The sequence below is a fragment of the Bufo gargarizans genome, chromosome 10 (assembly GCF_014858855.1).
Source record: "Bufo gargarizans isolate SCDJY-AF-19 chromosome 10, ASM1485885v1, whole genome shotgun sequence".
NCBI classification, from domain to species: Eukaryota; Metazoa; Chordata; class Amphibia; order Anura; family Bufonidae; genus Bufo; species Bufo gargarizans.
In genome coordinates, this window is record NC_058089.1 from 30972029 (window position 1) to 30984900 (window position 12872).

General features: G+C 45.0%; 1 protein-coding gene across 1 annotated transcript in view; it reads right to left on the bottom strand.

The window, feature by feature from the left end:
* Positions 1 to 12872, bottom strand: part of LOC122920031 (mucin-2-like) — a 113039-nt gene that overhangs the window by 95814 nt on the left and 4353 nt on the right. Inside the window, 2 exon segments of the mRNA XM_044269241.1 lie at positions 11102 to 11192; positions 11424 to 11538. Of these exon segments, the coding sequence (XP_044125176.1) occupies positions 11102 to 11192; positions 11424 to 11538 (206 nt within the window).

The following is a 12872-nucleotide window of genomic DNA, read 5'->3' on the forward strand; positions in this document are numbered from 1 at the left end:
CCATACCTGTCACCCAGCGCCTAAATACTAGGCCTCAAATTTAAATCCCTCTAAATCTCTCGTTACCGTTGTCCTGTTGTAGCTGGGAAAGTTATTTAGTGCCCGTCAAAGCACATTTTTTGTTCTGGGTTGAAGTACAATTCCCAATTTAGCAATTTCATAATTTAGTGGTTCCTGCTATATCAGAGCTATTTGAAATCTATCCCAAAAAGGGTATATAATATTGAAGGTGCACATAGGGTCATTCAGAATAACTTCACACACACCCGCTACTGTGTATTTCCAAGTCTAATTCTGTCACTAAATCCATACCGGTGACCCAGCGCCTAAATACTAGGCCTCAAATTTAATTCCCTCTAAATCTCTCGTTACCCACCGCTGTACTGTTGTTGCTGGGCAAGATATTTAGTGTCCGTCAAAGCACATTTTTTGTTCTGGGTTGAAGTACAATTCCCAATTTAGCAATTTCATAATTTAGTGGTTTCTGCTATATCAGAGCTATTTGAAATCTATCCCTAAAAGGGTATATAATATTGAAGGTGCACATAGGGTCATTCAGAATAACTTCACACACACCCGCTACTGTGTATTTCCAAGTCTAATTCTGTCACTAAATCCATACCGGTGACCCAGCGCCTAAATACTAGGCCTCAAATTTAATTCCCTCTAAATCTCTCGTTACCCACCGGTGTACTGTTGTTGCTGGGCAAGATATTTAGTGTCCGTCAAAGCACATTTTTTGTTCTGGGTTGAAGTACAATTCGCAATTTAGCAATTTCATAATTTAGTGGTTTCTGCTATATCAGAGCTATTTGAAATCTATCCCTAAAAGGGTATATAATATTGAAGGTGCACATAGGGTCATTCAGAATAACTTCACACACACGCTTCTGTGCATTTCCAAGTCTAATTCTGTCACTAAATCCATACCGGTGACCCAGCGCCTAAATACTAGGCCTCAAATTTAATTCCCTCTAAATCTCTCGTTACCCACCGGTGTACTGTTGTTGCTGGGCAAGATATTTAGTGTCCGTCAAAGCACATTTTTTGTTCTGGGTTGAAGTACAATTCCCAATTTAGCAATTTCATAATTTAGTGGTTTCTGCTATATCAGAGCTATTTGAAATCTATCCCAAAAAGGGTATATAATATTGAAGGTGCACATAGGGTCATTCAGAATAACTTCACACACACCCGCTTCTGTGCATTTCCAAGTCTAATTCTGTCACTAAATCCATACCGGTGACCCAGCGCCTAAATACTAGGCCTCAAATTTAATTCCCTCTAAATCTCTCGTTACCCACCGGTGTACTGTTGTTGCTGGGCAAGATATTTAGTGTCCGTCAAAGCACATTTTTTGTTCTGGGTTGAAGTACAATTCCCAATTTAGCAATTTCATAATTTAGTGGTTTCTGCTATATCAGAGCTATTTGAAATCTATCCCTAAAAGGGTATATAATATTGAAGGTGCACATAGGGTCATTCAGAATAACTTCACACACACGCTTCTGTGCATTTCCAAGTCTAATTCTGTCACTAAATCCATACCGGTGACCCAGCGCCTAAATACTAGGCCTCAAATTTAAATCCCTCTAAATCTCTCGTTACCCACCACTGTACTGTTGTTGCTGGGCAAGATATTTAGTGTCCGTCAAAGCACATTTTTTGTTCTGGGTTGAAGTACAATTCCCAATTTAGCAATTTCATAATTTAGTGGTTTCTGCTATATCAGAGCTATTTGAAATCTATCCCTAAAAGGGTATATAATATTGAAGGTGCACATTGGGTTATTCAGAATAACTTCACACACACGCTTCTGTGCATTTCCAAGTCTAATTCTGTCACTAAATCCATACCGGTGACCCAGCGCCTAAATACTAGGCCTCAAATTTAAATACCTCTAAATCTCTCGTTACCCACCGCTGTACTGTTGTTGCTGGGCAAGATATTTAGTGTCCGTCAAAGCACATTTTTTGTTCCGGGTTGAAGTACAATTCCCAATTTAGCAATTTCATAATTTAGTGGTTTCTGCTATATCAGAGCTATTTGAAATCTATCCCTAAAAGGGTATATAATATTGAAGGTGCACATAGGGTCATTCAGAATAACTTCACACACACGCTTCTGTGCATTTCCAAGTCTAATTCTGTCACTAAATCCATACCGGTGACCCAGCGCCTAAATACTAGGCCTCAAATTTAATTCCCTCTAAATCTCTCGTTACCCACCGGTGTACTGTTGTTGCTGGGCAAGATATTTAGTGTCCGTCAAAGCACATTTTTTGTTCTGGGTTGAAGTACAATTCCCAATTTAGCAATTTCATAATTTAGTGGTTTCTGCTATATCAGAGCTATTTGAAATCTATCCCTAAAAGGGTATATAATATTGAAGGTGCACATAGGGTCATTCAGAATAACTTCACACACACGCTTCTGTGCATTTCCAAGTCTAATTCTGTCACTAAATCCATACCGGTGACCCAGCGCCTAAATACTAGGCCTCAAATTTAATTCCCTCTAAATCTCTCGTTACCCACCGGTGTACTGTTGTTGCTGGGCAAGATATTTAGTGTCCGTCAAAGCACATTTTTTGTTCTGGGTTGAAGTACAATTCCCAATTTAGCAATTTCATAATTTAGTGGTTTCTGCTATATCAGAGCTATTTGAAATCTATCCCTAAAAGGGTATATAATATTGAAGGTGCACATAGGGTCATTCAGAATAACTTCACACACACGCTTCTGTGCATTTCCAAGTCTAATTCTGTCACTAAATCCATACCGGTGACCCAGCGCCTAAATACTAGGCCTCAAATTTAAATCCCTCTAAATCTCTCGTTACCCACCGCTGTACTGTTGTTGCTGGGCAAGATATTTAGTGTCCGTCAAAGCACATTTTTTGTTCTGGGTTGAAGTACAATTCCCAATTTAGCAATTTCATAATTTAGTGGTTTCTGCTATATCAGAGCTATTTGAAATCTATCCCTAAAAGGGTATATAATATTGAAGGTGCACATAGGGTCATTCAGAATAACTTCACACACACGCTTCTGTGCATTTCCAAGTCTAATTCTGTCACTAAATCCATACCGGTCACCCAGCGCCTAAATACTAGGCCTCAAATTTATATCCCGCTGAATTTGAATACAATACATTGGGCCAAATAATATATTTGTTGTTGTGGTGAACCATAACAATGAGAAAAACATCTAGTAAGGGACGCGGACGTGGACATGGTCGTGGTGGTGTTAGTGGACCCTCTGGTGCTGGGAGAGGACGTGGCCGTTCTGCCACATCCACACGTCCTAGTGTACCAACTACCTCAGGTCCCAGTAGCCGCCAGAATTTACAGCGATATATGGTGGGGCCCAATGCCGTTCTAAGGATGGTAAGGCCTGAGCAGGTACAGGCATTAGTCAATTGGGTGGCCGACAGTGGATCCAGCACGTTCACATTATCTCCCACCCAGTCTTCTGCAGAAAGCGCACAGATGGCGCCTGAAAACCAACCCCATCAGTCTGTCACATCACCCCCATGCATACCAGGGAAACTGTCTCAGCCTCAAGTTATGCAGCAGTCTCTTATGCTGTTTGAAGACTCCGCTGGCAGGGTTTCCCAAGGGCATCCACCTAGCCCTTCCCCAGCGGTGAAAGACATAGAATGCACTGACGCACAACCACTTATGTTTCCTGATGATGAGGACATGGGAATACCACCTCAGCATGTCTCTGATGATGACGAAACACAGGTGCCAACTGCTGCGTCTTTCTGCAGTGTGCAGACTGAACAGGAGGTCAGGGATCAAGACTGGGTGGAAGACGATGCAGGGGACGATGAGGTCCTAGACCCCACATGGAATGAAGGTCGTGCCACTGACTTTCACAGTTCGGAGGAAGAGGCAGTGGTGAGACCGAGCCAACAGCGTAGCAAAAGAGGGAGCAGTGGGCAAAAGCAGAACACCCGCCGCCAAGAGACTCCGCCTGCTACTGACCGCCGCCATCTGGGACCGAGCACCCCAAAGGCAGCTTCAAGGAGTTCCCTGGCATGGCACTTCTTCAAACAATGTGCTGACGACAAGACCCGAGTGGTTTGCACGCTGTGCCATCAGAGCCTGAAGCGAGGCATTAACGTTCTGAACCTGAGCACAACCTGCATGACCAGGCACCTGCATGCAAAGCATGAACTGCAGTGGAGTAAACACCTTAAAACCAAGGAAGTCACTCAGGCTCCCCCTGCTACCTCTTCTGCTGCTGCCGCCTCGGCCTATTCTGCTGCTGCCGCCTCGGCCTCTTCCTCCGCCTCTGGAGGAACGTTGGCACCTGCCGCCCAGCAAACAGGGGATGTACCACCAACACCACCACCACCACCTCCGTCACCAAGCGTCTCAACCATGTCACACGCCAGCGTTCAGCTCTCCATCTCACAAACATTTGATAGAAAGCGTAAATTCCCACCTAGCCACCCTCGATCCCTGGCCCTGAATGCCAGCATTTCTAAACTACTGGCCTATGAAATGCTGTCATTTAGGCTGGTGGACACAGACAGCTTCAAACAGCTCATGTCGCTTGCTGTCCCACAGTATGTTGTTCCCAGCCGGCACTACTTCTCCAAGAGAGCCGTGCCTTCCCTGCACAACCAAGTATCCGATAAAATCAAGTGTGCACTGCGCAACGCCATCTGTAGCAAGGTCCACCTAACCACAGATACGTGGACCAGTAAGCACGGCCAGGGACGCTATATCTCCCTAACTGCACACTGGGTAAATGTAGTGGCAGCTGGGCCCCAGGCGGAGAGCTGTTTGGCGCACGTCCTGCCGCCGCCAAGGATCGCAGGGCAACATTCTTTGCCTCCTGTTGCCACCTCCTCCTTCTCGGCTTCCTCCTCCTCTTCTTCCACCTGCTCATCCAGTCAGCCACACACCTTCACCACCAACTTCAGCACAGCCCGGGGTAAACGTCAGCAGGCCATTCTGAAACTCATATGTTTGGGGGACAGGCCCCACACCGCACAGGAGTTGTGGCGGGGTATTGAACAACAGACCGACGAGTGGTTGCTGCCGGTGAGCCTCAAGCCCGGCCTGGTGGTGTGTGATAATGGGCGAAATCTCGTTGCAGCTCTGGGACTAGCCAATTTGACGCACATCCCTTGCTTGGCGCATGTGCTGAATTTGGTGGTGCAGAAGTTCATTCACAACTACCCCGACATGTCAGAGCTGCTGCATAAAGTGCGGGCCGTCTGTTCGCGCTTCCGGCGTTCACATCCTGCCGCTGCTCGCCTGTCTGCGCTACAGCGTAACTTCGGCCTTCCCGCTCACCGCCTCATATGCGACGTGCCCACCAGGTGGAACTCCACCTTGCACATGCTGGACAGACTGTGCGAGCAGCAGCAGGCCATAGTGGAGTTTCAGCTGCAGCACGCACGGGTCAGTCGCACTACAGAACAGCACCACTTCACCACCAATGACTGGGCCTCCATGCGAGACCTGTGTGCCCTGTTGCGCTGTTTCGAGTACTCCACCAACATGGCCAGTGGCGATGACACCGTTATCAGCGTTACAATACCACTTCTATGTCTCCTTGAGAAAACACTTAGGGCGATGATGGAACAGGAGGTGGCCCAGGAGGAGGAGGAGGAGGATGAGGAAGAGGGGTCATTTTTAGCACTTTCAGGCCAGTCTCTTCGAAGTGACTCAGAGGGAGGTTTTTTGCAACAGCAGAGGCCAGGTACAAATGTGGCCAGCCAGGGCCCACTACTGGAGGACGAGGAGGACGAGGATGAGGAGGAGGTGGAGGAGGATGAGGATGAAGCATGGTCACAGCGGGGTGGCACCCAACGCAGCTCGGGTCCATCACTGGTGCGTGGCTGGGGGGAAAGGCAGGACGATGACGATACGCCTCCCACAGAGGACAGCTTGTCCTTACCCCTGGGCAGCCTGGCACACATGAGCGACTACATGCTGCAGTGCCTGCGCAACGACAGCAGAGTTGCCCACATTTTAACCTGTGCGGACTACTGGGTTGCCACCCTGCTGGATCCACGCTACAAAGACAATGTGCCCACCTTACTTCCTGCACTGGAGCGTGATAGGAAGATGCGCGAGTACAAGCGCACGTTGGTAGACGCGCTACTGAGAGCATTCCCAAATGTCACAGGGGAACAAGTGGAAGCCCAAGGCCAAGGCAGAGGAGGAGCAAGAGGTCGCCAAGGCAGCTGTGTCACGGCCAGCTCCTCTGAGGGCAGGGTTAGCATGGCAGAGATGTGGAAAACTTTTGTCAACACGCCACAGCTAACTGCACCACCACCTGATACGCAACGTGTTAGCAGGAGGCAACATTTCACTAACATGGTGGAACAGTACGTGTGCACACCCCTCCACGTACTGACTGATGGTTCGGCCCCATTCAACTTCTGGGTCTCTAAATTGTCCACGTGGCCAGAGCTAGCCTTTTATGCCTTGGAGGTGCTGGCCTGCCCGGCAGCCAGCGTTTTGTCTGAACGTGTATTCAGCACGGCAGGGGGCGTCATTACAGACAAACGCAGCCGCCTGTCTACAGCCAATGTGGACAAGCTGACGTTCATAAAAATGAACCAGGCATGGATCCCACAGGACCTGTCCGTCCCTTGTCCAGATTAGACATTAACTACCTCCCCATAACCATATATTATTGGACTCCAGGGCACTTCCTCATTCAATCCTATTTTTATTTTCATTTTACCATTATATTGCGAGGCTACCCAAAGTTGAATGAACCTCTCCTCTGCCTGTGTGCTAGGCCTAAATATATGCCAATGGACTGTTGCAGTGGTGGGTGACGTGAAGCCTCATTCTCTGCTATGACATGCAGACTGATTCTCTGCTGACATGAAGCCAGATCCTCTGTTACGGGAGCTCTCTCCTCTGCCTGGGTGCTGGGCCTAAATTTATGACAATTGACTGTTGCAGTGGTGGGTGACGTGAAGCCTGATTCTCTGCTATGACATGCAGACTGATTCTCTGCTGACATGAAGCCAGATCCTCTGTTACGGGACCTCTCTCCTCTGCCTGGGTGCTGGGCCTAAATTTATGAAAATTGACTGTTGCAGTGGTGGGTGACGTGAAGCCTGATTCTCTGCTATGATATGAAGACTGATTCTCTGCTGACATGAAGCCAGATTGTCTGTTACGGGACCTTTCTCCTCTGCCTGGGTTCTGGGCCTAAATTTATGAAAATTGACTGTTGCAGTGGTGGGTGACGTGAAGCCTGATTCTCTGCTATGATATGAAGACTGATTCTCTGCTGACATGAAGCCAGATTGTCTGTTACGGGACCTTTCTCCTCTGCCTGGGTTCTGGGCCTAAATTTATGAAAATTGACTGTTGCAGTGGTGGGTGACGTGAAGCCTGATTCTCTGCTATGATATGAAGACTGATTCTCTGCTGACATGAAGCCAGATTGTCTGTTACGGGACCTTTCTCCTCTGCCTGGGTTCTGGGCCTAAATTTATGAAAATTGACTCTTACAGTGGTGGGTGACGTGAAGCCTGATTCTCTGCTATGATATGAAGACTGATTCTCTGCTGACATGAAGCCAGATTCTCTGTTACGGGACCTCTCTCCTCTGCCTGGGTGCTGGGCCTAAATTTATGACAATGGACTGTTGCAGTGGTGGCTGACGTGAAGCCTGATTCTCTGCTATGACATGCAGACTGATTCTCTGCTGTCATGAAGCCAGATTGTCTGTTACGGGACCTCTCTGCTCTGCCTGTGTGCTAGGCCTAAATATATGCCAATGGACTGTTGCAGTGGTGGCTGACGTGAAGCCTCATTCTCTGCTATGACATGCAGACTAATTCTCTGCTGACATGAAGCCAGATTGTCTGTTACGGGACCTCTCTCCTCTGCCTGGGTGCTGGGCCTAAATTTATGACAATGGACTGTTGCAGTGGTGGCTGACGTGAAGCCTGATTCTCTGCTATGACATGCAGACTAATTCTCTGCTGACATGAAGCCAGATTGTCTGTTACGGGACCTCTCTCCTCTGCCTGGGTGCTGGGCCTAAATATATGCCAATGGACTGTTGCAGTGGTGGCTGACGTGAAGCCTCATTCTCTGCTATGACATGCAGACTAATTCTCTGCTGTCATGAAGCCAGATTGTCTGTTACGGGACCTCTCTGCTCTGCCTGTGTGCTAGGCCTAAATATATGCCAATGGACTGTTGCAGTGGTGGGTGACGTGAAGCCTCATTCTCTGCTATGACATGCAGACTGATTCTCTGCTGACATGAAGCCAGATTGTCTGTTACGGGACCTCTCTGCTCTGCCTGTGTGCTAGGCCTAAATATATGCCAATGGACTGTTGCAGTGGTGGGTGACGTGAAGCCTCATTCTCTGCTATGACATGCAGACTGATTCTCTGCTGACATGAAGCCAGATTGTCTGTTACGGGACCTCTCTGCTCTGCCTGTGTGCTAGGCCTAAATATATGCCAATGGACTGTTGCAGTGGTGGGTGACGTGAAGCCTCATTCTCTGCTATGACATGCAGACTAATTCTCTGCTGACATGAAGCCAGATTGTCTGTTACGGGACCTCTCTGCTCTGCCTGTGTGCTAGGCCTAAATATATGCCAATGGACTGTTGCAGTGGTGGGTGACGTGAAGCCTCATTCTCTGCTATGACATGCAGACTGATTCTCTGCTGACATGAAGCCAGATCCTCTGTTACGGGAGCTCTCTCCTCTGCCTGGGTGCTGGGCCTAAATTTATGACAATTGACTGTTGCAGTGGTGGGTGACGTGAAGCCTCATTCTCTGCTATGACATGCAGACTGATTCTCTGCTGACATGAAGCCAGATCCTCTGTTACGGGAGCTCTCTCCTCTGCCTGGGTGCTGGGCCTAAATTTATGACAATTGACTGTTGCAGTGGTGGGTGACGTGAAGCCTGATTCTCTGCTATGATATGAAGACTGATTCTCTGCTGACATGAAGCCAGATTGTCTGTTACGGGACCTTTCTCCTCTGCCTGGGTTCTGGGCCTAAATTTATGAAAATTGACTCTTACAGTGGTGGGTGACGTGAAGCCTGATTCTCTGCTATGATATGAAGACTGATTCTCTGCTGACATGAAGCCAGATTCTCTGTTACGGGACCTCTCTCCTCTGCCTGGGTGCTGGGTAGTGTTGAGCGCGAATATTCGAAAAGCAAATTTTTTTCGCGAATATCGCAACTTCGCGATTTCGCGAATATTTCGAATATAGTGCTATATATTCGTAAAAACGAATATTCGTTTTTTGTTTCCCCCCCCCCCCCCCACAAAATTACAGTACACATATAATTGATTGTTTCCCAAAGGTCCAACAGCTCAGATCTTACTCACATTGCCTAGAAAGTGATTGAGGCGCGAATCTTCGTAAGGCGATTTTATTAGCGCACATGCGAATATCGGCACGTCCCAGAACAGAGGCAAAGGGCTTTGCATTCATACATTAGTGAATTGAGTTGCGAATCTTCGTAAGGCGATTTTATTAGCGCACATGCGAATATCTACACTTGTCCCAGAACAGAGGCAAAGGGCTTTGCATTCATACATTAGTGATTGAATTGAGCTGCGAATCTTCGTAAGGCGATTTTATTAACGCAAATGCAAATATCTACACTTGTCCCCAGAACAGAGAGGCAAAGGCCTGTGCATTCATATAGTATAGCACCATATTCGCGAATACGTAGAACTTCGTAAAATTCGATTTACGAATATTCGTATTTTTTATTTTACTTTCCACCTTACAGATTACATTGATCTGTACTCTGTCAACTACTGTCATCACCCCCCACTGTATCTCGATTGATTCCCAAAAGTCTCACATTCCCTAGAAAGTGATTGAGGTGCGAATCTTCGTAAGGCGATTTTATTAGCGCACATGCGAATATCTACACTTGTCCCAGAACAGAGGCAAAGGGCATTGCATTCATACATTAGTGATTGAATTGAGTTGCGAATCTTCGTAAGGCGATTTCATTAGCGCACATGTGAATTTTGCATAGCATATGTATTATGCGATAATTCGAATTATCGCATATGCGAAATAATAACGAATTTGAATAATCGCGAATATTTTACGAATATTCTTTCGAATATTCACAAAATTTCGCGAATTCGAATATGGGACATGCCGCTCAACACTAGTGCTGGGCCTAAATTTATGACAATGGACTGTTGCAGTGGTGGGTGACGTGAAGCCTGATTCTCTGCTATGACATGCAGACTGATTCTCTGCTGACATGAAGCCAGATTGTCTGTTACGGGACCTCTCTCCTCTGCCTGGGTGCCGGGGCCTAAATATCTGAGAATGGACTGTTCCAGTGGTGGGTGACGGGAAGCCAGATTCTCTGCTATGGAACCTCTCTCCAATTGATTTTGGTTAATTTTTATTTATTTAATTTTTATTTTAATTCATTTCCCTATCCACATTTGTTTGCAGGGGATTTACCTACATGTTGCTGCCTTTTGCAGCCCTCTAGCTCTTTCCTGGGCTGTTTTACAGCCTTTTTAGTGCCGAAAAGTTCGGGTCCCCATTGACTTCAATGGGGTTCGGGTTCGGGACGAAGTTCGGATCGGGTTCGGATCCCGAACCCGAACATTTCCGGGATGTTCGGCCGAACTTCTCGAACCCGAACATCCAGGTGTTCGCTCAACTCTATTGATGGTATATCCTAGCCAAGCCCACTTTGGCACTCCAATGATACAGCACTGCTCTCTTCTGTGTCCTGTGTTATAACCTTGTTTTGCTGAATTAGGTTGTCTTCCACTTTCTACAGAGGATCAAGTTGGTCATGGCCAAAGGGGAAAATGCACTATCTATCGTATTTCTGTTCTAGATATCAGTATTGTATGGTCAATCTCTTGGGAATTGTGGTAACCCACGCACATCTATTGTTAACATTACTACTAATTGTGTAACTAATAAGCAAATGCTAAACCATGACTCCTCTAGCTTTATTTTGTGCTAGACCAATCCTTACATCTTTACCTCTTCTGTGTACTAAATCCCTAATTTACTACATTTCACATTGTGCCCATCCAAGATTAGGGTGCTAAAATTAACCATTTTTTACAGACTACTTACTCCCAGATACAAATTCATTATAAAGAGGGACACCATTGTAATCACCACACAGACCGCAGGTACGGTTATTAAACTTTGGATCCAGTTCCAGCTAAGAAGAAAAGAAGAGAAAACATTCATCATGAGGAACAATAAACCAAGACTTACTTAACTAAAATAATATCAGAACAAAGTGTTAATTTCTCTATATGAGTTAATGATAGTACAGTTTAGGTTGTGGAACTTATACGCCAGTGGAAAATTATATAAAGAAAATGTGTATATAAACACAACCAGCTTCCTCAAATCTGCCTAGGAGCTATATATTTTGCATGAAACTCACCATGACAGCATCTTCTTTATTCCACATGAGGGTCAAGCCCGTCTTTGTGTACAACTTAAAATAGGCATCGTTTTTATGAATCAGGATTCCAAAGCTGTAGTAAGGTGTCTTAGCTCTAAAAAATAAAAATAATCAAAAGAATGAAAATCTCCTTCTCATAGATCTTCAAAAAATTCTCAGAAAGTATGCTTAGAGACCTGATGTGGCACCTATCACATTGACCTGACACAAGTCTATTACGTGCAAAAAGTTTGGTAGGGATCTACTTGTTTGAACTCCCTTTAAATGTTATACTTGCTTGTCTCTTTCCTCACATCTGCATTGATGGGTCATCTAGGACTTTCTAACAATAGACATTCACCTTCTACCTTCTTTTGATCGATGGGAAGAATGAAGTATACAACACCATGGATTCAGTTACACAAAGGGTTTGAGTGTTGAACTTGAGGTCATCTACTATGGGGTCAGCCAAGTCAGCATTTCCATTATGAGGAATAGGAAATGACAACACAAGTAGATATAATATATAAACTATACAAAGGAAGACGATATTATGTGCAAATGGCTCATAAAGTTTGGTGCTCAAAATCAATGTAGAATCATACAATTTAATACGTATATCAGTAGTACGTAAACCATTTTAATTTCAGACTTCATAAAGTCATGTTAAATTTAACTTCTTATTCCCATGGACATCTCAGGTATAAAAAGATAAAAGAGTATCCTTAGAAATTCCCCTGCTTCCTTAGTATGGACTGGCTTCAATTAAAATGCTGAAATTATTTAGTAAATCAATATAAAAACTTTCAGATTGATAACCTTAGACCTTCATGGATTTCCATGACAGTATGACACATAATAGGCTTTATCAATGTAGCCACATCTCTTCAGATCTTCAAATAATTTTAATTTAAAAAAGGTAAAGGGTTAAACCTAATATCCACTTGATGACTAATCCAGTGTGGTATGATATTATAAATATTTATAGCTTCTTATTAAATTTTACAATCTGATGAGTCCAACCTCAGCCTGCTCACCATATGGTCTAAGATATATATGAGGCTTGGTGTGGTCATGAATAAACTCATTTTAATTGCTTTATAAAATGGACAACACCCAAGGGAACTCCTTATACAAATGTCAGTCTATATACTAGACCTTCAGGACCACAGATGTTCTTCCCAGAAGGCAGTGCTGTCATTTGACAGCTTAATAAATGCTTTCCTATAGGTAATTTATGACATTTTCAGGAAATACCACAACATTGTCAGTAGTTAGATATTTATCATTCAGGGAACTCTTATATAGTCAGTAGACCTTAACTAAAAACTACTTTACTAAAAAGTAATTATAGTCATGGGAGAATTCTATTGCACAAAGGCTTCGTAGGGGTTATTACTTTATCTATGGACAATATATCTGCAACAACTTTACAAAGATATCCATCTG